This window comes from Neovison vison, chromosome 3, assembly GCF_020171115.1.
Source record: "Neovison vison isolate M4711 chromosome 3, ASM_NN_V1, whole genome shotgun sequence".
Lineage (NCBI taxonomy): Eukaryota > Metazoa > Chordata > Mammalia > Carnivora > Mustelidae > Neogale > Neogale vison.
Window position 1 is genome coordinate 82,934,164 of NC_058093.1, and position 26,693 is coordinate 82,960,856.

A 26,693-nucleotide genomic window follows, 5' to 3' on the forward strand; every position below is an offset into this window, starting at 1 on the left:
GAAATCAAAAAAGATATTCTATGCAAAGGGAAACAAAAACAAAGCTAGGGAAGCAATATTTACATCAAAAATAGACTTTATAACAGAGACTGTAATAAGAGATTAAAAAAAGGAAATTATAAAATGATAAAGGGATCAATTTAACAAGAAGATATAACATTTGCAAATATTTATGTACCCAACAGAGCAGTGCCTAAAAAAATAAAGCAAATATTAAGAGACACAAAAGGAGAAACTGACAGCAATACTACAACAGGAGGGGGTTTTAACACCCCATTTACATCAATGGATAGATCATCCAGACAGAAAATCAATAAGGAAACACTGGCCTTAAATGACCCACTAGACCAGATTGACTTATTAGATATATACAGAACATTCCATCTCAAGAGCACACGGAGCTCGGTGTCAGGGTGTGGAATAAGTCTCAATGAATTTAAGAGATTGAAATCATGCAAACCAGCTTTTCCAACCACAACAGTATAAAACAAATGTAATTATCAATTACTAGAAGACAAAGTGAAGAAACACAAACACATGGAGACTAACCATCATGCTACTAAACAACTAGTGGCCAATGAATAAATTAAAGAAGAAAAAAAAATTTTGAAACAAATAAACACAACATTCTAAAATCTATGGGACACCCCAAAAGCAGTGCTAAGAGGGACGTTTATAGTGATATAGGCCTGCTTCAAGAAACAAGAAAAATCTCAAATAAATAATTTAATCCTATGCCTAAAGGAACTAAAAAAGAACAAATAAAACCCAAAGTTAGTAGAAAAAGGAAATAAACATTAGAGTGGAAATAAATGAAATAGAGACTAAAAATTAAAAAAAAAAATAGAAAAGATTGATGAAACTAAGAGGTGGTTCTTTAAAAAGATAAATGAAATTGAAAACATTTAGCTAGACTCATCAAGAAAAAAAGAAAAGAGAGAGGAGCCAAATGAACAAAATAACAAATGAAAAAGAAGAAAAGACCCTGAATAGCCAAATCCAATCTTGAGAAAGAAAAACAAAGCTGGAGGTAATCACAATCCCCATCTCAAACAATACTACAAAGGTACTGTAATCAAAACAATATGGTACTAGCACAAAAACAGATACATATGGAACAGAATAGAGAGTACAGAAATAAACCCATGGTTATATGGTCAATTAATCTATAACAAAGGAGGCAAGAGTAAACAATGGGGGAAAAGATAATCTCTTCAATAAGTGTTGCTAGGAAAATTAGACAGCTACTTGCAAAACAATGAAACGGGACAACTTTCTTGCACCGCACAGAAAAATAAGCTCAAAATTGAAGACTTGAAAGTAAAATCTGAAGCCATAAAACTCTTAAAAGAAAAAATAAGCAGTAAGCTCTTCAACATCAATTTTAGCAAATTTTTTTGGGGGTGGGATTTGTCACCTCAAGCAAGGACAGCAAAAATAAAAATAAACAAATGGGACTATATCAACCTAAAAATCTTTTTACACACTGAAATAAACCACCAACAAACAAAAAGACAACTTACTGAATAAGAAAAGATACTCACAAAGGTATATCCAATAAGGGGTTAACATCTAAAATACAGAAAGAACTCAAACAACTTAATACCCCAAAAACAGTGAGATTAAAAAATGTACAGTTGACCTGAATGAACATTTTTCTAAAGAAGACACAGAGATGGCGAACCAGACACATGAAAAAATGCTCAACATCACTGATTATCAGGGAAATGCAAATCAAAGCCACAATGAAATATCCCCTCACAGGTATCAAAATGGCTGTCATTAAAAAGATAAGAAATCGGGCGCCTGGGTGGCTCAGTGGGTTGAGCCGCTGCCTTCAGCTCAGGTCATGATCTCAGGGTCCTGGGATCGAGTCCCGCATCGGGCTCTCTGCTCAGCGGGGAGCCTGCTTCCTCCTCTCTCCCTCTGCCTGCCTCTCTGCCTCTTTACCTGACATAAAGCACTTGTGATCTCTCTCTGTCAAATAAATAAATAAAATCTTTAAAAAAAAAAAAGATAAATAACAAATTTTGGTCAAGATGTAGAGAAAAAGGAATCCTGTATATTGTTGGTATGAATGTAAATTGGAACAAGAAGTTTGGGAAACAGTATGGATCTTCCTCAAAAAATTAAAAATAGAAATACCATATGATCCAGTAATTCCACTTCTAGGTATTTAACCAAAGAAAATGAAAACATTGATTCAAAAAAACATTTGTACTTCTATGTTCATCACAGCATTATTTACAATAGCCAAGATATGGAAACACCCTAGATGTTAATAGATAGAAGAATGCACAAAGGGCATATGGTACACACACACAGACACACACACACAAACACACACACTGGAATATTACTCAGTGAAGAAAAAGTATGAGATCTTGCCATGTGTGACAGCATGGAGGAATGGACTGGGTAGTACGCTAAGCAAAATATGTCAGACAGGAAAACAAATACTGTATGACTTTACTTATATGTGGAATCAAAAGAACAAAATAAACAAACAAGCAAAACAAAATAGAAACAGGCTCATGATATAGAAAACAAACTGGTGGCTTATAAAGGTGAGATGGGTGGAAGGACGGACAAAATACATAAAGGGGATAAAGAGGTACAATCTTTCAGTTACAAAATGAGAAAGACACAGGAATGTAATGGACAGCGTAGGGAATAGTCAGTAGTTATGTAATAATTTGTATGACTATTGATGATAACCAGACTTATTGAGGTGACCATTTCATAATCATACAAATATTGAATCACTATGTTGTACTAATAAAACTAATACAGTGTTATAGGTCAGTTTTAAAAAACCCTGAAACTTCTTGTCAACAGTTCAGTTATTCCATTCGACTCATTGTACACTAGATATATGTCACCAAAATTAAAAAGAGCAGGCATTTGTATTTTATTTGTATGATTTTTACTTGTGAGATGAAGAGCCATCTCCATCATGACTTTTTCTTTTTTACTATTATCTGCAATAGAATAGATTAAAAACTGCACAGAAAAAAATAGGGAAATTATTTTTAATTAATATCAGGAATTAAGAAGACTCATAACTGATACTGCCTATAGATAAAAACACTCAACCTTACATCAGAAAAACCAGCTGAAGCACTAGAAGGACAGGAAAATATTGTCAAGACCTATCGGGTCTACGTCTAGTATTTTACATTCTCCTGTGAATGTGGTAATGATGCTTATATGTTTCTTTTAGAAATCTTCATATTTTTCTTTATCCTTGTTACAGAGATAAGCAGAATGACACCTTATATAAACACAAGTAATGCATAAAAATTTTCTCTTGTAGCCTAAGGCAATTTACAATGCAAAAATAAAACACTCGAATATTTCTAGCACAAAGGTCATTTATTCAAATTTATGTGAGGTGCTGTCAGTGATGGTATGTTGTTTCCTCACAGGAACAGACACTACTTCCCTAATTTTGGGACTGCACACTTGGAGTGACACAGGTAATAAGGCAGCTCACCTGACATAAAGCACTCCATTTTGATCCACACGACGCTGCCAACCCACAGGAACTTGTATAGCTGGAAGACCTCCATCTTTGTCCCCTCCGTCACAGTCCTTGCCTCCATTCATTTTCTGTGTCTGCTTGGGACTCTCCAAAGATATCAGCAATAAGATGATATCCTTATATTACAGGGCATGATGGCCTTCAAAAATGGCCAATGCAGCACAGTTTTTCCCCGACTGTACAAAATGCATTGGGAAGCTTCTGCTCAGTTTGGAACCAAGTCCTTGAAATCTGCCATTGTGGAAAAAATCAGTTTTCCATTATAATCTACATTAAATAAACAATATTTAATTCCTAAGGATGGTCTACATGGGTAAAAATGAGTGCTTCTGACTAAGGAAAATCATATTCACCAATGCTGGTACCTGCCTGAATTAGGGGAGGGGAGGAGTGTACAGTTTTTAGTTCAACATTTTGTCTTGAACCTTGATGTCAGACTAAAATAACCTCTATAGTCTAGAGACCGGTCTCATTTTTACAGTGTGAGTCGGTTAATATTTCCAGGTACTACCCGCCTTTAGAGGCCACATTCTTTAAATTTTCTCTTCATCTTCCAATCAGAATCCAAGATGTCGTAGGTTGGTTCATCTGATGTTTTCATGTCTTCAAAATTCCAATAATGTAGCCTGAAACATATGTAAATGTGTAAACTTTATATTTAATATTGAAAACTGAGAAGCTGCACATGTTTAAAAATAGAATAAACTCCTAAGTGCACCAAATCACTTTGATGTTCTCTGCCGTCAAAATTACATGTCAAGTTTGTCTTGCTTTCTTCTTCCGACTTGATCCCCTTACTCTAGTTAACCAATTTGCTTGCTCTTTGCCACATGTAACTTTCTAATTATTAGAGATAGATACATGATCATGGCATTTCTCTCTCTCTCACACACACACACACACACACGCACGCACGCACGCACCCAACCTCCTTCTTACAATAACAATATATCTATCGCCTCTTATTATCACCTCTTATGCTCTTAAAATTGGAAAGTTTCATATTAATCCAATTACATTTTATCACTCTTTAATTGAATATGCCCTTAAAATTTACTTTTCTTTCCAAATCATCATATTGGCCTCAAGAAGAACAGGTGCTTTTTAAAAAAAATTAAAAGAAAATATACAGCACATTTTCAAGTACAAGAGATTCCTCCCACTATTCTGTAATATAAGGGTGGGAGTTGCTTTATAGTTAAGATTTACAAATTCCTGTCTATTATGGGGTACTCTCTTAATTCCTTTATTAAGTCATAAGGTGCTGCTTGGGGAAAATACACTGGCTTGAGACAACAGCAATCAGTGATACTGTGGAAAGCTTGAAAGAATGAAATTGTTAAGTAAAATAAAGATGGCAAATAAAAATTTTAAAAGATTTAGTACTTAATCCTAATGGAGAATGTGATGTAACAATTGCCAGCAGTATTTCTGGTGGTATACAAGCCTTTCTATAATCAATTTAATAGGTAGTGGGTAACTACATTGTGGGACTCGTGAACTTGTACTAAAGGATGAATAAAGAAATCATTTTTTTTGTTGTTTGTTTTATGAGTGGGACATATGGCTTGGGATAAAAATGTCCAGTGATAGCATCATCTACAGATTCAAAAAATGTTGTGCTCAAACAACTTAACTGAAGGTGAAGATGATACACTCTTGAAAACTGTGTCAAAGGACGTAAGAATCATGAAAATATTAAAATTGTTTAAAAATTTTCAATAAAAGGCTTTCTATTTTAGATGTTTAAAATATATATGTATAACTTAACAAATTAAACTAGATACATAACTAGACACATAACTAGTTTATCTACATCCCTAAAAGCCTACAATTTAAGTTAGCCCCAAACATTTTTGGGCCTGTCTTTATTGAGAAAACAGGAGAAAGCCTTACACTAAAAGGCTTCATGTATTCAGGCATATGCTCTATTTGTAGCCTGGGCTCAGAGACAGAGCAAAGGTATTGTAATTTAGCATATACTCATTTAGCTGAAAGTCATAAACCATGTGCATGGCTGTTGTAAACATCAACAAGCTATGGGAAAAGTAGCAAAAAATTATTGAGAAAAATGTGGGGTACAAAGAAAAGTGCCCAGTAGTATCATTCCCAGTGGTGTCTCAAGCTGTTAACATTGCTGGGGCCACTCCACTGTGTTATGCTTCTCACAGAAATGACCCACTTGTCTCCCATTCCTTGTACCTTTAACCATGTCCCCTGCTGATGATGTATGTGTTTATTCAAGTTTCATTTGATAGTCAGCAGCTACTAGGTACAGGGTACTATGCTCTGGCTGGAGTATCAAGATGGGAGGCACCTCTTTATCCATAGCCCAGGGTAATGTTTGCCAGTAAGGAGCTGTTCAGTTTGGAAGAATATAAAGAAAAGAGGGAGGAAGGATGAGAAAGGATGGAGAAAACAAGGAAGGGTCAGTCCTACCCAGTGGAGTTCCTAGCACTACTTGAAAGATGGGAAAGAGACATGAATTTTGTGTCATCCTGGACTCCCAGTTTTGTCAAATAGTAACAGACCCTGATTATTGAATCTGTTTTTTTTTTTTAACAGTCCTTTTTATGCTTATTTTATTACCTTGCTTTCCCAATAAAAAGTAGAAAAAAGTTGCTGATCATTAGATTGGACTGGCTCTCATTCTCCTATTTTTGAGCTTTCTGATAATTTGAGGCCTATTTTCTTTTTTCTTTCCTTTTTTCCCTTCCTTCCTTCCTTTTTCTTTCTTTCCTTTTTTTGTTTGTTTGTTTGTGTGTTTGGCTACTCTTGCATGTGATGCCAACCTCCCTGAGGCAGGCTGGCTCTCTCCATTAAGTAATTTGTGGACCTGCCAGAGAGTAACGTTGGATTGATTCCTGCCAAATGTCTCTCTCATATTTCAGTAATGAAAAATACAAATATCTGATGGCTGGGTTTTGCTTAGACCAGCAGTTCCCAAAGCATGGCCCTGGGACAAACATCATTATTGTCAGTAATGTCCAGGAACTTATCAGAAATACAAATGCACAGGCCTGGCCCCAGACCTAATGAATTGGAAACTCTGGGGGACACTCTGTTCTTTAAGAAGCCTCTGGGTGATTCTGATGCATGCTCAAGTTTGAGATCAACTGGCTAAGGCCCCTGCCTCCTTCCCAGGACACGGCCGTCTAATATCTCCACACTATGCAGGCAGCCGGTCGGTCCTCTATTCCCTTTTGGCTCCAAGGGAGGTCATCCTTTTTTGCTGACACTTGGGCCTTCTAGAAGCAGCTCAGTTGCAGGAGCCTTTAGGGACTCTTCACAGAGCAGAGGCCCAGAAACTACACAATTATCATTTACTTATCTGTAAGTGGCCCCGATTTTCTCAACATTCATTTTGTGAATTTGGAAAATTCAGAGATGTTTAAAGGTGAAAATGAAAATTGAACTGTAATCTCATTGTTGAATAACAACCACTGCAAACCTGAATGTACTTTAATCATTGTTTTTAGAAAGTTCTAAAAGCACAATTTAAAAAAGAATTTATAATAACAAACAATAAAACACCACTCCAAATTCACAATGAAAAGCATTTGTCAGTTCTGCTTATTTTAAAAAACAGAGTACTATTACAGTTAGAGTTAAATACTATCTCCCTCTCCCATCCCATCTTTTTTTTAGCCCTATTTCCTTCTCTTCTATCTTAAGGCGACCACCATCATGATTCCAGTCCTCTTTCTTCCAGGTATGCTTTCATTCCCTATTTATATTTTCAATATAAACAATGTTTGGTGGTGTTATATGTGTTTTAAAATTTTATATAAACACTCTTACACATACATATCATTCTGCAACTTGCTTTTTAAAATTCAACATTGTTTGAGAGCTATCTCAGTGGAGATACACAGATCTATCTCTGTTGCAGATTTATAGATCCAATTTGTTAATTTTTAACATCTGAATGGTATTGTATCATATGATTATACAACTATTCATCTACTGGCATATTTATCATATTAATGTTAGGTTGTAGAGTCTGTACATGCTCAACGTTTCAGATACTGCCAAATTGTTCTCCAAAGTTGCACTGATTCCAAGTTTTTTCTATGTTATAAATGCATCTTTTCCTTTAAATATTGAATCATGACCACTTTATTTTCATCCTGAGCATTTGACTATGGTATTAAATACTTTTCCAAAATATGACTTTCAATTGCTGGATAGAATTTTAGGGGATATAACTGTATCTTTAATTTATTTACTTCTCTTTTGTGAACATCGATTTTCTGCTGAATTTTCACAACTACAAATAAATCTGAGATAACTATATCTGTATATAAATCAATAGCCACTTTGATAATTTACTGAGAATTATTTGGTAAAACAGACCCTTGAAAAGTTTCTTAAAGTGACAAAAGGGTAGTTTTGGGAAAGCACTTCAGGCCATGGTTCTCAAACTTTTGAAACCCATGTATATCCTCTTCTGCTATTTATGAAAATCTTCTCTTTGCCTCTAAGATTCTGGTAAGTTTATCACTTATATAGACTCATCATTCAAGATTTAGTCAAGATTTATTTTTAGAGTTTATAGTATAAAAACATTAGTTTTTCTTCTTTTCTTAATTTAACATAAAAAACTACATATCTACAACATTTTTCCTTCATCTTCCCTGGAAATTCCATTATTACCTTGTTTATATGGCCTGGTGTAAGCCTAATAGACATAGGTCAAAACAGAAAAGAAAGAGTGGTATGAAAGTTACCTCCATCTCACTAACACTCAGAATCAGGAATAGATCTTACACTTAGGACAGAATTTAAGTTTTTTTCACAGTTTTGGCAGCAACAATAATATAATTCAAAAAGTGGTGTGTGTGTGTATGTGTATGTTCTGAGGAGATGTACCACAATTCTACCAACATTTTCATTTTCCTACTTCCTTTCAATATATAAATTAGTCTGAGAATGGGCTTTTGGTGAATTGAATTTAGTGGCTTGATTTACTTCTTTGCATTGGCTTCTTCTGACCATCTGGAATTCAAATTAGATGTCACGTCCTGGAAGACACTACACTATAAACCACAGGTAATCTCTCAGACTTTAAGTCACTGATACCTCCTGTCATCCATCTGTTTGTTATCATTTATTTGTTTGTTCACCAGCTATCTCTTCCCAGTGGAATGTAAACTCCCTCACAGCATGGACGAGTCTCTCTAGGTCCTTCTTATATTCCCAGTTCCTGGTAGTGCCTGGCCTGGAGTAGGCGCTTAAGTGCTTCCTGAAGACTATGCATATTCTAATGAATCAACATAGTTTTATATTCTGATTTTTGCCATGGAGGCTTATAAAGATTTTTTAGCAATATATGCATCTAAAATGAAAGAGAGGTTTTTAAAAGAAGCCAATAGAAGCCAATGAGTATTAAAGTTGACAAAATATACAAAAGATGTTTTGCTCTAGATCTGTCCCTGAGGATCTCATAATCTCTGAGTGATGATTTCTGTGTAGAAAGTATGATAGGGCTTCTAAGAAAATTAACAGACTGACTTTGTGCTTTATTTGTAAAGTATATCAGTTTTATTTATGAAGCAGTTTATATATACATTTAATTGGATTAATAAAGAAACCATTAAATGAATCCAACAATATAAAAATTAAACTTGTATTTCAATAGGATGCTAATTAATGCAATAGACCTTTTTCTTCATTTGCTTTGCTGACATTCTTGTCAACCTAAGAATACACTCACTACTTAATGCAGTATTGAATGTATATTTTAAAAGTATTCTCGAAACATCATGAAGACTATCAGATTATGACATCATGAAAATTGATAAGTAGCTATTCTTCATAAATTTTTCCAATAACATCAAACATTATAATTTCTTCTGAATTATGTCACATAAACTTGACTAATGGTAAAATAATAAGTTGATTTTTGAGTCATATAATATCATGAGTAAATTCTATTAAAACATTTAAAATGACATCACACATTGATCTTGTACCCAGTGGAGTTCCTTGGATGTGTAGTAGGATAGAATGAATACCAGATGAACTGCTGATTTATCAAGGTAAGACTATGTAAATCAGGTAAAATACCAATATTTCATACATTATATAATTCTAAGCCATCATTTATACACTCTATGCTATGGTTATCATCTTAGTCCTTGAAATATTTAAAGTTAATTAAGAAGTCTATTCGATTCCAACATTTGCAAGTGAATGCCTCATGTTCTCCAACTGGGAACAAATCTCACATAAAACCTACCTCTATACTTAAATTTCGAAATAATTATGTAAACACCACAACAGATATGATTGGATTAAAAAAATAACATCAGCATTAGCATTTTGGAGAGTAATGTCTGAGTGGCTACAACATTATTATCATTTGATTGGGTAAAAATGGATATAATCATAATCGTTACATCATTATTAGTTAAATTATGCTGTTAGAACAACCCTCAATCACGTTTCTCCTTTCCAATTACCTTTCACCCTCCTATCAATTATTCAAACAGCTCCTTCACAGTACTTAGCCAGCCCTTCCATCCAACCTCCCCATCTGTTTCACCTTTCACCTATTTATTCAAGCTATATGCATTTTTATTTATGAGCACACTTATCTTGCAGTTACATCTTTTTTCATTTTTAAAAAAACTTCCCCTTAGATTATCCCTATATTCATTCTGGTTCGTTTTGTCATTTGGTTCTTATCTTCATTGTATAGCCACTTTTCTAAAACATACTTCTCATATGCATCCAATGTAAGGCTCTATCAGGTTCTACTATCAGGCTCTACTTACCCCAAACTACCCTCAGCACATTTACATTTGTTTCATATAGTTGTGTTAGGGTACCATAAGCACATCTTTCCTGCCCTGATTACTGAAGCTCTCCAGTTCCCAATGTCTTTGCCCTGTTAGGGCAGAAAAGTGTAAACGTTCACAACCTATACATGAGGGATCGTATTTACATAGGAAGGTTACATTTTTTCACAAACTCGGAAGGTATGGGAATAGGTTCCTCAGAAGGAGGCCAGTTCTTAAAGTCAAGGTAACAGGCATCTTGGCCTATGCCCATCTATGGTTAGGGGAATTATTTATATCCATTTCTAGCTGCCAATGCAACTTATACACTCTAGTCACACAGAAGTCCTCAGAGAGCAAAATGTTGAGTATAGTAGACTGCTATTGGCCTGAAATACTTTGTAGCTCCTTTTATCCGGAAGTAGGATTTATTACTCTGCACTTTGAATCTAGTCTGGCCTTGCAACTTGCTCTGACCAGTGGAATGTGATAGATGTGATAGACTCAAGTGCTGAGTCTAAACCTTGCATCTTCCACCCTTGCTTCTTGGAATGTCACTGTCCCAAGAACAACCTGAACCAGGCTGCTTAAGAATGGGAATCCAGGTGAGGAGAGACAAGCCCAGCTAGTCCAGTCAAAACAGCTGGCTAAGACATGGGAATCCAGTCAACACCATGTGGACCAGGGATGAGCTGGCCCAGCTGAACCCAACCTACGCTGCCAACCCACAAAATCATGACTATTTTTTCAGATAGCCAAAAATTATACAGAAAACAACCCGTAAACCTAAAAATAGGGTTTTATGTAAATTAATTATTGTATTGAGCAGCTTTGTAGCTCTACCCTTTACTAGCTTGTGACCTTGGGCAAGTTTTAAAATTTCTTTCCTTTATAAAACAGAGATTATAGCCGTATAGAATTGTTCTGTGGATACAAGCTAAAAGTCTTAAACCAGGGGTGCCTGGGTGGCTCAGTGGGTTAAGCCTCTGCCTTCAGCTCAGGTCATGATCCCAGGGTCCTGGGCTCGAGTCCTGCATCAGACTCTCTGCTCAGAGGGGAGCCTGCCTCCCCCTCTCTTTCTGCCTGCCTCTCTGACTACTTGTGATCTCTGTCTGTCAAATAAATAAATGAAATCTTAAAAAAAAAAAAAGAGTCTTAAACCAGTGGCCAGCACACAGTGAGTAGCTAAATTATTATTTATGCATAGCTATTAAAATCACGTTATGGAAAACTTAATAGCACTGTAAAAGATCCATGATATTGTCAGGTGAAAAAAAATACTACAAATCTTCATTTACAAAAATGCTGCTACATATGTAGATGTGGAATACAGCAGCACTGCCCTCTCACTGGTTGTCTCTAGCTAGTAGGAATATGAATGATTTTTATTTTCTTCATTGCTTTTCTGTATTTTCAGAATTTTCCATACCAAAAATGTATTGACTTTTCAATCAAGAAAAATATTATTTCCAAAAAACTAAATATTATATCCATAGATCAGCCAAGTAATGTTTTCCTAATCTTTAAAAGCATTAGGGAAACATTTTTTGGAAATAGTCACAAGCTTTGTGCCTAGTATTATGCTATTTTTTTTCTTTCTGTTTTAGCCAAGTAGAGAAAAATATACAAAATCCTACATTAACCTGGATGTTCTAAATACTAGAAAAAAAATTAAGATTATCCCTTTGATTGGTTCTAAAATGCTTCAGAGTATCACTCTTAATTTTCTGCTTGGAATATATCTCCCATCCCTACATTCTTGTTCATTAAAGCAACTTCTATTTCTCTTGATTTAAATGTCACTTCCTCAGAGAGGCCTTCCCAGGTTTCTCCAACCATTAGTTGGTTTTCCAAGTCTAAACTGGGTACTCCTTGCAATTCCTCCTTATAATGTCCAGTATTTCACATATATTACTGCACATAACTAAGCTTTCTTTTTACCCTTACCATTCTGCATGACTGCAAAGAAAGAGCAATTGGGAAAAGTTAAAGCTTCCCCTTGTGCTTTTAAAAATATTTAAGGGCACCTCAGTTCTAGATCTTGGCCCAGATAATGATCTCAGGGTTGTAAGATCGAGCCTGGCACTGGGTTCGGCACTGGGGGTGAAACTTTCTTAAGATTCTCTCTCTCTCCCTTTCCCTCTGCCCCCCATGCTCATGCAGTCTCTCTCTCTCTCTCTCTCTCTCTCAAATAAATAAATAAATAAATATAAAAATATTCAAGGAAGTGGAAAGTGAGGGTCGGTATACATATGTAAAAAATTCTTATTATACATTCTTTTATTTATTTATTTGAGAGAGAGGGAGAGAGAGAGTATGCAAGTAGGGGGAGGGGCTAATGGATGGGGAAAGGCAGAGAATCTCAAGAAGAGATTGTGCAGATGCCAAGGTTGGGCTCATCTCATGAACCTGAGATCAGGACCTGAGCCAAAACCAAGAGTTGGAGCCTTAACTGGCTGAGCCACCCATGTGCCCCCATTTTACTTTCTTAAAAGTTAAAAAGTATACAATCACTAGCTCCCAAATATGTATTCTGAAAAAAAAAAGAGGACTGTTTAAAGTATAATAATAAGTTATACCAGCACATCTATAAATTAACTGATAAACTCACTACACTGCTGAGGGAAAAATTATTTATGATTTCTTTCTGCATTAGCCACCAGCAGAGTTTGCTATTTTCGTTTTTCTGTAGTATAGTGAAGTTTCTCTTAGAGAATACTTAGAAAAAAATACTTGTCTGCATTTACATAAACTATTGTAGAGTAGACTAAAGAAGTTAAAGGAGTAACTTTTACATTTTATCTGTACATTACTGGTATTGTGGCTACTTTAGGAACAACTCAATATATACAGGCCAAATCATTGTTGAGAAATGATGTATATCAATTTTTTCCCCCAACACTATACTAATAATGAGACAATTATAAAAACATCAATTTGAAGAGATATATGCACCCCTATGTTCTTTGCAGAATTATTTACAATAGCTAAGATACAGAAGCAATCTAAGCATGCATTAATGGATGAATGAATACAGAAGATGTGGTACATATATACACGACGGAATATACTCAGTCACAAAGAAGAATGAAACTTGCCATTTGTGACAACATGAATGGACCTAGAGGTTATTATGCCAAGTGAAGTAAGTCAGATAATGAAAGACAAATACTACCGGATTTCACTTACTTACGGAATCTAAAGAAACAAATGAACAAACAAAATGAAACAAAAACAGACTTGTAAGAGATTATGCTGGGTGAAATAAGTCAAGCAGAGAGAGTCAATTATCATATGGTTTCACTTATTTGTGGAGCATAACAAATAGCATGGAGGACAAGCGGCATTAGAGAGGAGTAGGGAATTTGGGTAAATTGGAAGGGGAGGTGAACCATGAGAAACTATGGACTCTGAAAAACAATCTGAGGGGTTTGAAGTGGTGGGGGGGTGGGAGGTTAGGGTACCAGGTGGTGGGTATTATAGAGGGCACGGCTTGCATGGCGCACTGGGTGTGGTGAAAAAATAATGAATAATGTTTTTCTGAAAATAAATAAATTGAAAAAAAAAACCAGACTTGTAGATACAGGAAACAAACCTTTTGTTACTAGAAGGGAGAGGGCTTGGAGGGTAGGCAAAATAATGAAGGAGATTAAGAGGTAAAACCTTCCAGTTATAAAATAAGTAAGTCATGAGTATGTAATGTACAGCATAGGGAATGCAGTCAGTAATGTTGCAATAACTTCGTATAGGGACAGGTGCTAACTAGATTTATCATAGGGATCATTTTGTAAGGTAGAAAAATATTTAATCACTATGATGTACACCTGAAAGTAACAGGATATTGTATATCAGTCATACTTCAATTTAAAATTAATTAAAGAAATCTGTGTTAAAAAAAGAATGAGACAATTATGAATTATGCCCCTTTGGGGTTGTATAACATATTTAAACAACTCATATTTATATACTCTTTTACATACAAGTGTTTAGCACTCTTCAATTCATCTGGCAATAGATACCCAGTTACTACTTGGAGTAATCAGTTCTGTAGAGAGGTAATGGTGCCCACTAGTAACCTTGAAAATCAGTTTACTCAAGGAGGGAATAAGAAGACTCCTCAGCCATTGTAGAAACCCACCCAAAGATACTGTCTCTAAATATGCACCAATATCTAGGAACACTCAGGTCCAATCAATGCTTCCAACAAGTGTAATTAAATGTAAAAGATAACTATAGTCTAGTTGTTCAATAAGGTCTTTCAAGAAGGAAGAGGAGGAATATTATCTCTGTGTGGATTCCAAAAACAGGAGTCCAAAGCATATAATCCCTCGGTCCCATGAAATAACTGAACTTTTACTGTGTTTATATAGCTCACACATCAGGAACAAAATGAATGAGTAGTAATACCTACAGATGTTTTGTGGTGTCTTTTGAAAAGTGTCTCAAGGAAACTCCACTTAGCATTGGACTGCTAACTGGAATGCTGAGGGAGGCAGAGGAAATGTAGCAGCCAAAGAAAACTTATGCACAAGTATTCAGGTTGCAGAGGAAGGCAGTTTCAGTATCATAAAACCAGGTATAGAGTGTCTTAGAGAACATGCTGAAGAAAAAATAACAAAACCTGTAGAAAATGAAGTCTCTAATTTAACAAACAGTTAAACAAAATACAAGACTAAGTTACAAACGAGACGACTCTGGGCCAAATCCCACTTGCAGAAGTGTTTGGCATGTACACAGTTTGAGACTAATAGTAAAATTAGTTGACTATATTTAAATTAAAGGATTTCATATGAAAATTTGCATTTCCTACTTTACCTGAGAAACTGGACAATGTGGTAATACTAGGTCAACATTCCTGCCTTTCAACAATTATCTGGAACGGAGCAGTGGCTGCTCCTTCAGAAAGGACTTGGCTCTCCAGTTCAGTGCAGTGGGTTCCTGCTTCATTCCCATCAGCCTGGCCTCTGTAGGCACTTGGGTTTCCAATCTCTGGAATAGAAAGGACCTTGAGATAAGGCTTGAAGGACTCACTGTAGCCTCTGACAAGAAGTACAACTTTTTTTTTTTTTTTAAACAACCACTTAACCTACACTTCATAGTTTCTTCACAGTGGTGGAGAATGAACTCAGTGGATCATCATGCATTAGTACGTGAAGAGCTGGTAAAGCAGCTAAAACCATGAGCAAACAGTTAATTTTCTTGATAAAATTGAGATGACTGAAACCATGGTGATTTTTGAGTTGGAGGAGGTAGAGGTTACACAGAATTCTCACCCAACTTCAATCTTCTATCACCCCTTCTTTCATAGCCCCATCATCAGTAACACCACATTAGCATTATCTTAAGAACTCATCTTGGGATCAAAGAATTTTATGGAAGCAAATTGTACATTACCATTATTGAGTTGTAAAATGCCATTCCTCGACTTTTAACATTGTTTCCTTTCAGCAAATAGGAAAAAAAATCATAAGGACTTTCAAAAGTGTATTTGAGACCTTATCACCCCTTACTCTATTTTCTCCTAGCCATCAAGGAGACATTGACAAGGTTCTTTCTCAGTCCGGGCAAAATAATCCTTGGGACAGTGTAGCTCATTTTGTTCTCTTTCCATAGCTAATGAACAACCTTCTGATTTTTGTTGGATTTCGTAGGTGCTTTGATATCATCAAGTTCATAATTTGGATATTTGGTATAAGTATTTCAGTCAATGAAAGCAAATAAACAGATAAATGGCTTACATTTGGCTTATAAATTAATTTCTTACAAATACAGGTGATCTGTATCAGACCCTAAGAAGTCCCATCACCCATGAGAGCAATGGCAAATAATTTTTTTCTTGATTTTCTTTATTTTTTAGAGTAATCTCTATGTCCAACATAAGGCTTGAACTCATGACTTTGAGATCAAGAGTTGTGTATCTATTGACTGAGCCAGCCATGTACCCTCAACTTTTTCTTCTAATTGGAAGAGTAAGGACCAAATGCTGGACCATAATTACGACACAGGATACTCCTCCATCTTTGTGTATTTCCTGAGAGCCAGCCTACTTGTTCTTTTTTTGCTTTTGGTTTTAGGCCAAAGCAGGACAGGGGAATGTGTATAGGACATGGTGTACATATGCTTGAACATTGCTGTTCCTCAGAAAGCCGCCAGGCGGGACAAAGCAGCAGCTAAGGAATATGGAACCAAGATTAAATAACTATGTCCCCGTAGTCCTGATATATTAAAGGCACTCCAGACATTAGGTTGAGTGTTTTAACTATTTACTGGGCATCAACTACACGTGAAGCACAGTAATGGATATCAAGGAACTGAACATAAAGAGCATACATGACTGGGAGGTGGAGGGCAGGGAGTAAGGCAATTAGGGAAACAGGTAATTACAATACTGAATGACACTGGCTATAATAGGGCTAAATGTGGAGTGCTAAAGGAGCACAAAGTGCGAGCTAGTCTAGTTTTCAGGGATCAGAGAAAGGGATACACAGGATACATTTAAAGATGCACTGAAGTTAGACAAAGAAAGGTTAGTAGGAGACCTCAAACTTCATCTCATCCGTGCAAATGATCTTAGTTCCAAAAGAGTCATATTGAAGATTTTAATGTTTCTGTCTGATAACAATTCCAATATTGGATATATATTTTTAAGCTGGTAAGCAAGCATAAAGGTCTCATTTTGTCAGACCTTTTAACCTTGAGATGGGCTAAGTGATGAAGCATTAATGAATATTTTGTGCAGGAAGGTCTGGATGCCTGCCTCATGCCTGAAACAGAAAACAGTGACCTGACATCCAGATAAGCAGATACTGTTTTCTAGAAGAAATACTATCAAAATACAATGATTCGCTTCAATAAGAAAGTATTTTTAGATGTGAGTGCATTGGAAACAGAAGCTAAAATGATCAAGATATGGATGAGGGAGTTTTAGGCTGTAGATAAAGTAGTTCAAAACCATTTGGAAGTATATCCTTCAATAAAAGAAGTTCATAAGTGATGAAAATAAGGTGACTACTATTCTAAAGCTATTCAAGACAAATGTATGAACAATATTAGCTGACTTCCTACCATCTTCTGGGAACAGCACTGAACATTTTACACATAAATATATTAACTTGTTTAATCCTTATCACAACCCTATAAATAAACATTATTATTTTTTCTTTTCTAGAATTAAGGATATGGAGGCAAGAGAAATTAAATTACTTTCTCTTTTCCTCTCTGGTAATTTATATCCCCCTTTCCTATTTTATTGTTTTTCTCCTTAGTGTTTACCCCATTTTACATTTAGCCTATTGTTATTTCCTCTACATTTTTAACATTTACCATCTTGTGATTTCCTCTGACAAGAGCATAGGCTCTGTGAGCACATGACCATATAAGTCATCACAACAGAAAAAAATCCTTATAATTTTTTGCTGTAGGTTCAAGACTCCTTGAAAGCTGACTGTCTTACAACTTTTTAAAAAATTTCTCATAGCACAAAGTATGGAACCTTACACATACTGAAGTCAAAAATATTTGTCGAGTGAACGATGAACATAATTAATCAGCAAGCATGTACCGAGTCCTTGTCATGCTTAGCACTGCACGTGTCACTGTCAGATTGCAAAGTACAGAATACCATCGACGTCCTCAAAGAATTTAACACCTAGGAAGAGAAATAGGTAGATGCACGAGGAATACCCAGGTGCAAAATAAGAAGGTCTCACATTTCATTATTTCCATTCTTCAACCTAATAATATCTGAAGATGCTTACTGAGCACTCCTCCCAAGACACCCTAGTAGTTTGCTGCATTAAACTTTCATGGAAATGCCAGGACTGTTCACAGTTTCATGCCTATGCACGTGTTGTTCTCTGGACTTAAGATTTCTTTCTGTATTTTTTTTTCTTTTTAAGATTTTATTTATTTTAGAGAGAGAGAGAGAGAGAGAGAGAGACAGCACAAGTAGGCAAAGGGAGAGGGAGCAGAGCAGGGAGTCTGAAGCGGGGCTCCATCCCAGAACCCTGAGGTCTGACCTGAGCCAACGGCAGGCAGATGCTCAACCAACTGAGCCATCAGAGTGCCCCTTCCTTCTGCATTCTTAAAGCAACCTTGTGCTCTTTAAACTCTAGGGTTAACTCCTCCATAAAGTCCCATCTAGACTCCTGCTCAGAGTTACTTATTCATTCCTCTCTCATTCTACAGTGCTAATTGCATGCCGACCACAATGTTTTATGCACACGCATTCCTTGTTGCATATAGCTTTGTTTTTGAGGTTGCCAAACACATTACCAGGTACATGGTATGCAAACAATGTGCTTCGAGTTGAATTATTTGTTTTTCTCACCTTTCAAAACGCTAAAGAAATTTTTTACTCCCTTAAATATAATAATAAAATAGTAAAGTTCTTGTAAGTAATATGTTAAAACCACCCAGTAATATATATATAGGTGGCTAATTGTAGGTGTGTATTCAACCAAAATCAAATGGAGTCTGAACAGAATCTACTTTTCTCTTATCCTATTTTCAGTATAATTTCTAAATTTGGGGGCTGTCTGCAGTGCCTACAAGAGTGCCTGGCACAGAGAATAACTTTTTGAGTAAATGAAATGAATGTTTGCGTACAAACTAAATGCCATGGCATAAAATAAATGTACTATAGGAACTCAGAGATGAGGTAACAAATAATAGAATAGTGAGCTAATGGTTAGGAAATGTGGAATCTGAAATTTTCTAGCTCTATATAATATTTTTATTAACATATATTATTTGTTTCAGGGGTACAGGTCTGTGAATCATCAGTCTTATACAATTCACAGCACTCACCATAGCACATACCCTCCCCAATGTCCATAACCCAGCCATGCTATCCTTCCCTTTCCTCTAGCAACCCTCAGTTTGTTTCCTGACATTAAGAGTCTCTTATAGTTTGTCTCCCTCCTTGGTCCCATTGTGTTTCATTTTTCCCTCCATTCCCCCCATGAACCCCCGCCCTGCCTCTCAAATTCCTCATATCAGAGAGATCATAAAATAATTGTCTTCCTCTGATTGACTTATTTCACTTAGCCTAATACCCTCTAGTTCCATCCATGTTGTTGCAAATAGTAAGATTTCATGGTGTTTTTTTGATAGCTGCATCGTATTACATCATATATGTGTGTGTGTGCGCATGCGCATGCGTGTGTGTGCGTGTGTGTATACAACATCTTTATCCTTTCATTTGTTGATGGACATCCAGGTTCTTTCCATAGTTTGGCTATTGTGGACATTGCTGCTATAAACATTTGGGTGCACATGTCCCTTCAGATCGCTACATTTGTATCTTTAGGGTAAGTACCCAGTAGTGCAATTGCTGGCTTGTAGGGGTAGCTCTATTTTCAACTTTTTGAGGAACCTCCATATTATTTTCCAGAGTGGCTGCACCAGTTTCTAGCTCTATATAAGTTAACCTTAACTTTAATTTTTCAATTTGTAAAATTAATGACTTGGACTAGATCAGTATTTTTCAAATTATTTTAGGTGTAGGTCTCTTTTATCTAATGAAATCTAAATGGAATCTGTAATATATAAAACAGAAAAAATAGACTTACTGGTAATAATTATTCATTGTGTAAGACCAAATCATAACACTACTTATTAAAATCCATCAATAAAAATAAGGCACTATTTTGATTAGTAAAAAGTACGAAGTCAAGACATATGGGTGAGAGTTGCAATTTTAAATAATCTTCAAAAGTGTCATTTATGTATTTGTTTTGGCTTTCTAATATGGAAACAATTCTGGTTACCACAGAAAAGCTATTGCCAAAGGCAACTTTTTTTTTTTAAAAAGATTTTATTTATTTATTGGACAGAGAGAAATCACAAGTAGACGGAGAGGCAGGCAGAGAGAGAGAGAGGGAAGCAGGCTCCCTGCTGAGCAGAGAGCCCGATGCGGGACTCGATCCCAGGACCCTGAGACCATGACCTGAGCCGAAGGCAGCGGCTTAACCCACTGAGCCACCCAGGCGCCCCCCCCCCTTTTTTTTAAATAGTTAATTTGGCTTTAGCAACATAAAGATCTCTGCAATTAAAATGGTCTAGAAGCTGGTGAGAGAGTCAAGATGGTGGAGGAGTAGCAGACTGAGAAGACATCTGGTCGCAGCAGTTCAGCTAGATAGTTACCAAACCATTCCGAACACCTACAAACCCAACAGGAGATTGAAGAGAAGAAGAGCAGCAATTCTAGAACCAGAAAATTGACCATTTTCTGAAAGGTAGGACGTGCAGAGAAGTGAATCCGAAGCAATGGGAATATAGGCCACGGGGGGAGGGGCCAGCTGCCAGCAAGTGGTGGAGCAACAGACTACAAAATTGGAACTTTAACAAGTCTGCTCCACTGAGGGATATCGCTCAGGAGGCTAAGTGGGGGTGGAACCCTCATGGGGACAGTATGGTCTCGGGTCCTGCAGGGTCACAGAAGGATCGGAGGTGTCTGAGTGCAGCAGAGCTCGCAGGTATCAGAGTGGGAAAGCCAACTACAGAGACGGAGCTGAGGAGTGAACTCTCAGCTTGGGGTTACTTTGAACTGTGATCCATGGCAGAGCCAGACCACTGCTCTTTGAGCAGGGACCACACAAGTGGCCGATCTGGGGAGACCCCCCTTTCCATTGGAAGAGCAACATGGCAGGAATCTGCTGGGTTTGGAGACTTCAAAAGCAGCTGTGAGCCAGAGGCAGAAATGCTCAGTCACAGGCTGGGTGAGCCTGGAGCACGGCCAGGGACCAGAGAGATGGGAGTGACTGACCGCTTTTCTCCGAGGCTGCACAGAAGAGTGGGGCCCCGAGTTCTCAGCTCCTCCGGTCCAGAGATTGGCAGGCTGCCATTTTCATTTCCGTCCTCCATAGCTCTATGGAAAGCATTCAGGGAACAAAAGCTCCTGAGCGTGAACCCAAGCAGATTACTTAGCGTGGCCCCTGGCAAGGGTGGCACAATTCTGCCTCGGGCAAAGTCATTTGAGAATCACTACACCAGGCTCCTCTTCCAAAAGATCAGCAAGAACATTCAGCCAAGACCAAGTTCACTGATCAAGGAGAACAGCAGGATTCCAGAGGAGGGGAAAGCAAAGCATGGAATTCATGGCTTTCTCCCCATGATTCTTTAGTCTTGCAAGGTTAATTAAATTTCTTTAATTTTATTTTTTTCTTATTCTAGTTTTTTAAGCTTTTCCTCATTCCTCTTTTAATGTTTTTTTTTAAAACTAGTCTACCTTAAGAATACCTTTCTTAAAAAAATCTTTTTAAACTTTCATTAGTATAGTCATATTTTATCCTTCGTTGTATCTAACTTAATTTTTTTAACACATATAGGGTTTTTTCTTCTAAAAATTTTTGGGATACAATTTCTTCTAATAGATCAAAATATACCCTAAATCCAGCATAGGGCTTTGTTCCAGTCTCCAGCCTGAGCAAATTCTCTCCACTTTCTTTTTCTTTCATTTTCCAACCAACTTATCTTATCAATTCCTTTTTTTAGAAATTTTAAAAAAATTCTCATCTTTATAGTTATATTCTATCCCTTCATCGTGTTTACCCTTATTTTTGTATATATATAAGTTTTTCTTTCTTTAAAATTTTGGGAGGTAGTTTCTTCTAAGAGACCAAAATACACCCAAAATCAAGTGGGTGGGTAGGTGGCTCTGTTCTATTCACCAGTCTAATATGTGTGTGTATTTTAAATTGGTTTTAATTTTTTTACCCCCTTTCTTCTCCCCCCAATTTGGGGATCTCTTGTGATTTGGTTAGCATACATTTTTCTGGGGTATTTGCTACCCTTTTAGTATTTTATTCTCTCATTCATATATTCTTATCTGGATAAAATGACAGGGCACACAAACTCACCACAAAAAAAAAAAAAAAAAAAAAAGAACAAGAGGCAGTACTGAAGGCTAGGGGCCTAATCAATACAGACATTCTGATCTAGAGTTCAGAATGACGATTCTCAAGGTGCTAGCTGGGCTCGAAAAATGCATGGAAGATATTAGAGAAACACTGTATGGAAGAATAAAATCCCTTTCTGGAGAAATAAAAGAAATAAATCTAACCAAGATGAAATCAAAAGAGGTATTAATAAGGTGCAATCAAGAATAGAGACTCTTACTGCAAAGATAAATGAAGCAGAAGAGAGAATTAGTGATATAGAAGACCAAATGATGGAGAATAAAGCAGCTGAGCAAAAGAAAGACAAACAACTACTGGACCACGAGGGGAGAATTCAAGAGATAAGTGATACCATAAAACGAAACCATATTAGAATAATTGTGATTCCAGAAGGAGAAGAAAGGGGGGGAGGTAGAAGGTATATTGGAGTGAATTATAGTAGAGAATTTTCCTAATATGGCAAAGGGAGCAAGCATCAAATCCAGGAGGCACAGAGAACCCCCTAAAAATCAAGAAAAAAAGGTTCATACCCTGTCATCTAATAGTAAAACTTACAAGTCTTAGTGACAAAGAGAAAATCCTGAGAGCAGCTCGGGACTAGAAGTCTGTAACATACAATGGTAAAATGATTAGATCGACAGCAGACTTATCCACAGAGACCTGGCAGGCCAGAAAGAACTGGCATGATATATTCAGAGGAATAAGTGAGAAAAATATGCAGGCAAGAATACTATATCCAGCTAGGCTATCATTGAAAATAGAAGGAGAGATAAAAAGCTTCCAGGACAAACAAAAACTAAAAGAATTTGTAAACACCAAACCAGTTCTACAGGAAATATTGAAAGTGGTCCTCTAAACAAAGAGAGAGCCTAAAAGTAGCAGACCAGAAAGGAACAGAGACAATATACAGTAACAGTCACCTTACAGGCAATACAATGGCACTAAATTCATATCTTTCAGTAGTTACCCTGAATGTAAATGGGCTAAATGCCTCAATCAAAAGACACAGGGTATCAGAATGGATAAAAAAACAAAACCCATCAATATTCTATCTACAAGAAACTCATTTTAGACCCAAGGACACCTCCAGATGTAAAGTGAGGGGGTGGAAAACAAATTACCATGCTAATGGACATCAGAAGAAAGCTGGGGTGGCAATCCTTATATAAGATAAATTAGATTTTAAGCCAAAGACTATAATAAGAGATGAGGAAGGACACTATATCATACTCAAAGGGTCTGTCCAACAAGAAGATCTAATAATTTTAAATATCTATGCCCCTAACAGGGGAACAGCCAACTATATAAACCAATTAATATCAAAATGAAAGAAACACAGCAACACTAATGGAATAATAGTAGGGGAATTTAACACGCCCCTCACTGAAATGGACAGATCATCCAAGCAAAAGATCAACAAGGAAATAAAGGCCTTAAATGACACACTGGATGAGATGGACATCACAGATATACTGAGAACATTCCATCCCAAAACAGCAGAACACACATTCTTCTCTAGTGCATGTGGAACATTCTCCAGAATAGATCACATCCTGGGTAACAAATCAGGTATCAACTGGTACCAAAAGATTGGGCTCATTCCCTGCATATTTTCAGACCACAGTGCTCTGAAGCTAGAACTCAATCACAAGAGGAAAACTGGAAAGAACTCAAATACATGGAGGCTAAAGGGCATACTACTAAAGAATGAATGGTTCAACCAGGACATTAATGAAGAATTGAAAAAATTAATGGAAACAAATGAAAATGAAAACACAACTGTTCAAAATCTGTGGGACACAGCAAAGGCAGTCCTGAGAGGAAAGTATATAGCGATATAAGGCTTTCTCAAGAAACAAGAAAGGTCTAAAGAACACAACCTCACCCTACACCTAAAGGAGCTGGAGAAAGAACAGCAAAGAAAGCCTAAACCCAGCAGGAGAAGAGAAATAATAAAGATTATTAAGCAGAAATCAGTGAAATAGAAACAAAAAACAAAACAACAACAAAAACACAACCAGTAGAACAAATCAATGAAACTAGAAGCTGGTTCATTGAAAGAATTAATAAGATTGATAAACCCCTGGCCAGATTTACCAAAAAGAAAAGAGAAAGGACCCAAATTAATAAAATCATGAATGAAAGAGGAGAGATCACAACCAAAAGCAAAGAAATACAATTATAAGAACATATCATGAGGAACTATATGCCAGCAAATTTGACAATCTGGAAGAAATGGATGCATTCCTAGAGATGTATAAACTACCAAAACTGAACCAAGGAAAAACAGAAAACCTGAACAGACCTATAACCAGTAAGGAGATTCAAGGAGTCATAAAAAATCTCTCAACAAACGAGAGCCCAGGGCCAAATGGCTTCCCAGGGGAATACTATCAAACATTTAAAGAGGAATTAATACGTATTCTTCTGAAATTGTTCCAAAAAATAGAAAAGGAAGGAAAACTTCCAAACTCATTTTATGAAGCCAGCATCACCTTGATCCCAAAACCAGACAAAGACCCCATCAAAAAAGAGACTTACAGACCAATATCCTTGATAAACACAGATGTGAAAATTCTCACCAAAATACTAGCCAATAGGATTCAACAGTACATTAAAAGGATTATTCACCACGACCACGTAGGATTTATTCCAGGGCTGCAAGGTTGGTTCAACAACTGCAAATCAGTGAATCTGATACAACACATTAAAAAAAGAAAGAACAAGAACCATGATACTCTCAATAGATGCTGAAAAAGCATTTGACAAAGTACAGCATCCTTTCTTGATCAAAACTCTTCAAAGTGTAGGGATAGAGCACATACCTCAATATCATCAAAGCCATCTATGAAAAACCCACTGCAAATATCATTCTCAATGGAGAGAAACTGAAAGCTTTTCCACGAAGGTCAGGAACATGACAGGGATGTCCATTATCACCACTACTATTCAAAATAATACCAGAAATCCTAGCTTCAGCAATCAGACAACGAAAAGAAATTAAAGGCATCCAAATCGGCAAATAAGTCAAACTATCACTCTTTGCAGATGATATGATACTTTATGTGGAAAACCCAAAAGACTCCACTCCAAATCTGCTAGAACTTGTACAGGAATTCAGTAAAGTATCAGGATATAAAATCAATGCAAATAAATCAGTTGCATTTGTATACACCAACAACAAGAGAGAATAAAGAGAAATTAAGGAGTTGATCCTATTTACAACTGCGCCCAAAAGCACAAGATACCTAGGAATAAACCTAACCAAAGAGGCTAAGAATCTGTACTCAGAAAACTATAAAGTTCTCATGAAAGTACCTGAGGAAGACACAAAGAAATGGAAAAATGTTCCATGCTCATGGATTGGAAGAATAAATATTGTGAAATGTCTATGCTACCTAAAGCAATCTGCATGTTTACTGCAATCCCTATCAAAACACCATCAATTTTTTTCAAGGAAATGGAAAAAATAATGCTAAAATTTATATGGAACCAGAAAAGACCCTGAATAGTCAGAGGAAGGTTGAAAAAGAAAGCCAAAGTTGGTGGAATCACAATTCCTGATTTCAAACTCTGTTACAAAGCTGTCATCATCAAGGCAGTATGGTATTGCCACAAAGACAGACCCATAGATATATGGAAAAGAATAGAGAGCCCAGAAATAGACCCTCAACGATATGGTCAACTGATTTTTGACAAAGCAGGAAAGAATATCCAATGGAAAAAAGACAGTCTCTTCAACAAATAGTGTTTGGAAATTGGACAGCCACATGCAGAAAAATGAAACTGGACCATTTCCTTACACCACACACAAAAACAGACTCAAAATGGGTGAAAGACCTCAATAGGAGACAGGAATCCATCAAAATCCTTGAGGACAACACAGACAGCAACCTCTTCGACCTCAGTTGCAGCAACTTCTTCCTAGAAACATCGCCAAAGGCAAGGGAAGCAAGGGCAAAAATGAACTATTGGGACTTCATCAAGATCAAAATCCTTTGCATGGCAAAGGAAACAGTCAACAAAACCAAAAAACAACTGACAATGGGAGATGATATTCACAAATGCCATATCAGATAAAGGGCTAGTATCTAAAATCTATAAAGAACTTATCAAACTCAACACCCAAAGAATAAAGAATCCAATCAAGAAATGGGTAGAGGACATGAACAGACATTTCTGCAAAGAAGACATCCAGATGGCCAACAGACATGAAAAAGTGCTCCACATCCCTCGGCATCAGGGAAATACAAATCAAACCACAATGAGATACCACCTCATACCAGTCAGAATGGCTAAAATTAACAAGTCAGGAAATGACAGATGCTGGTGAGGATGCGGAGAAAGGGGAACCCTTCTACACTGTTGGTGGGAATGCAAACTGGTGCAACCACTCTGGAAAACAGCATGGAGCTTCCTCAAAATGTTGAAAATAGAGCTACCCTATGACCCAGCAATTGCACTACT

At 36.6% G+C, this 26,693-nt stretch overlaps 1 protein-coding gene across 3 annotated transcripts in view; it reads right to left on the minus strand.

The window, feature by feature from the left end:
- MBD5 (methyl-CpG binding domain protein 5) overlaps window positions 1–26,693 on the minus strand; it is a 151,712-nt gene that overhangs the window by 57,778 nt on the left and 67,241 nt on the right. For 2 of the 3 annotated variants that reach the window (XM_044242518.1, XM_044242516.1), the window contains exons 2-3: window positions 15,142–15,315; window positions 3,497–4,170 (exon numbers count right to left, since the gene is read on the minus strand). In XM_044242518.1, the coding sequence (XP_044098453.1) occupies window positions 3,497–3,609 (113 nt within the window). In that variant the 5' untranslated portion in view covers window positions 3,610–4,170; window positions 15,142–15,315. The remainder of the gene's footprint in view (window positions 1–3,496; window positions 4,171–15,141; window positions 15,316–26,693) is intronic. The other variant, XM_044242517.1, reaches the window with a different exon arrangement.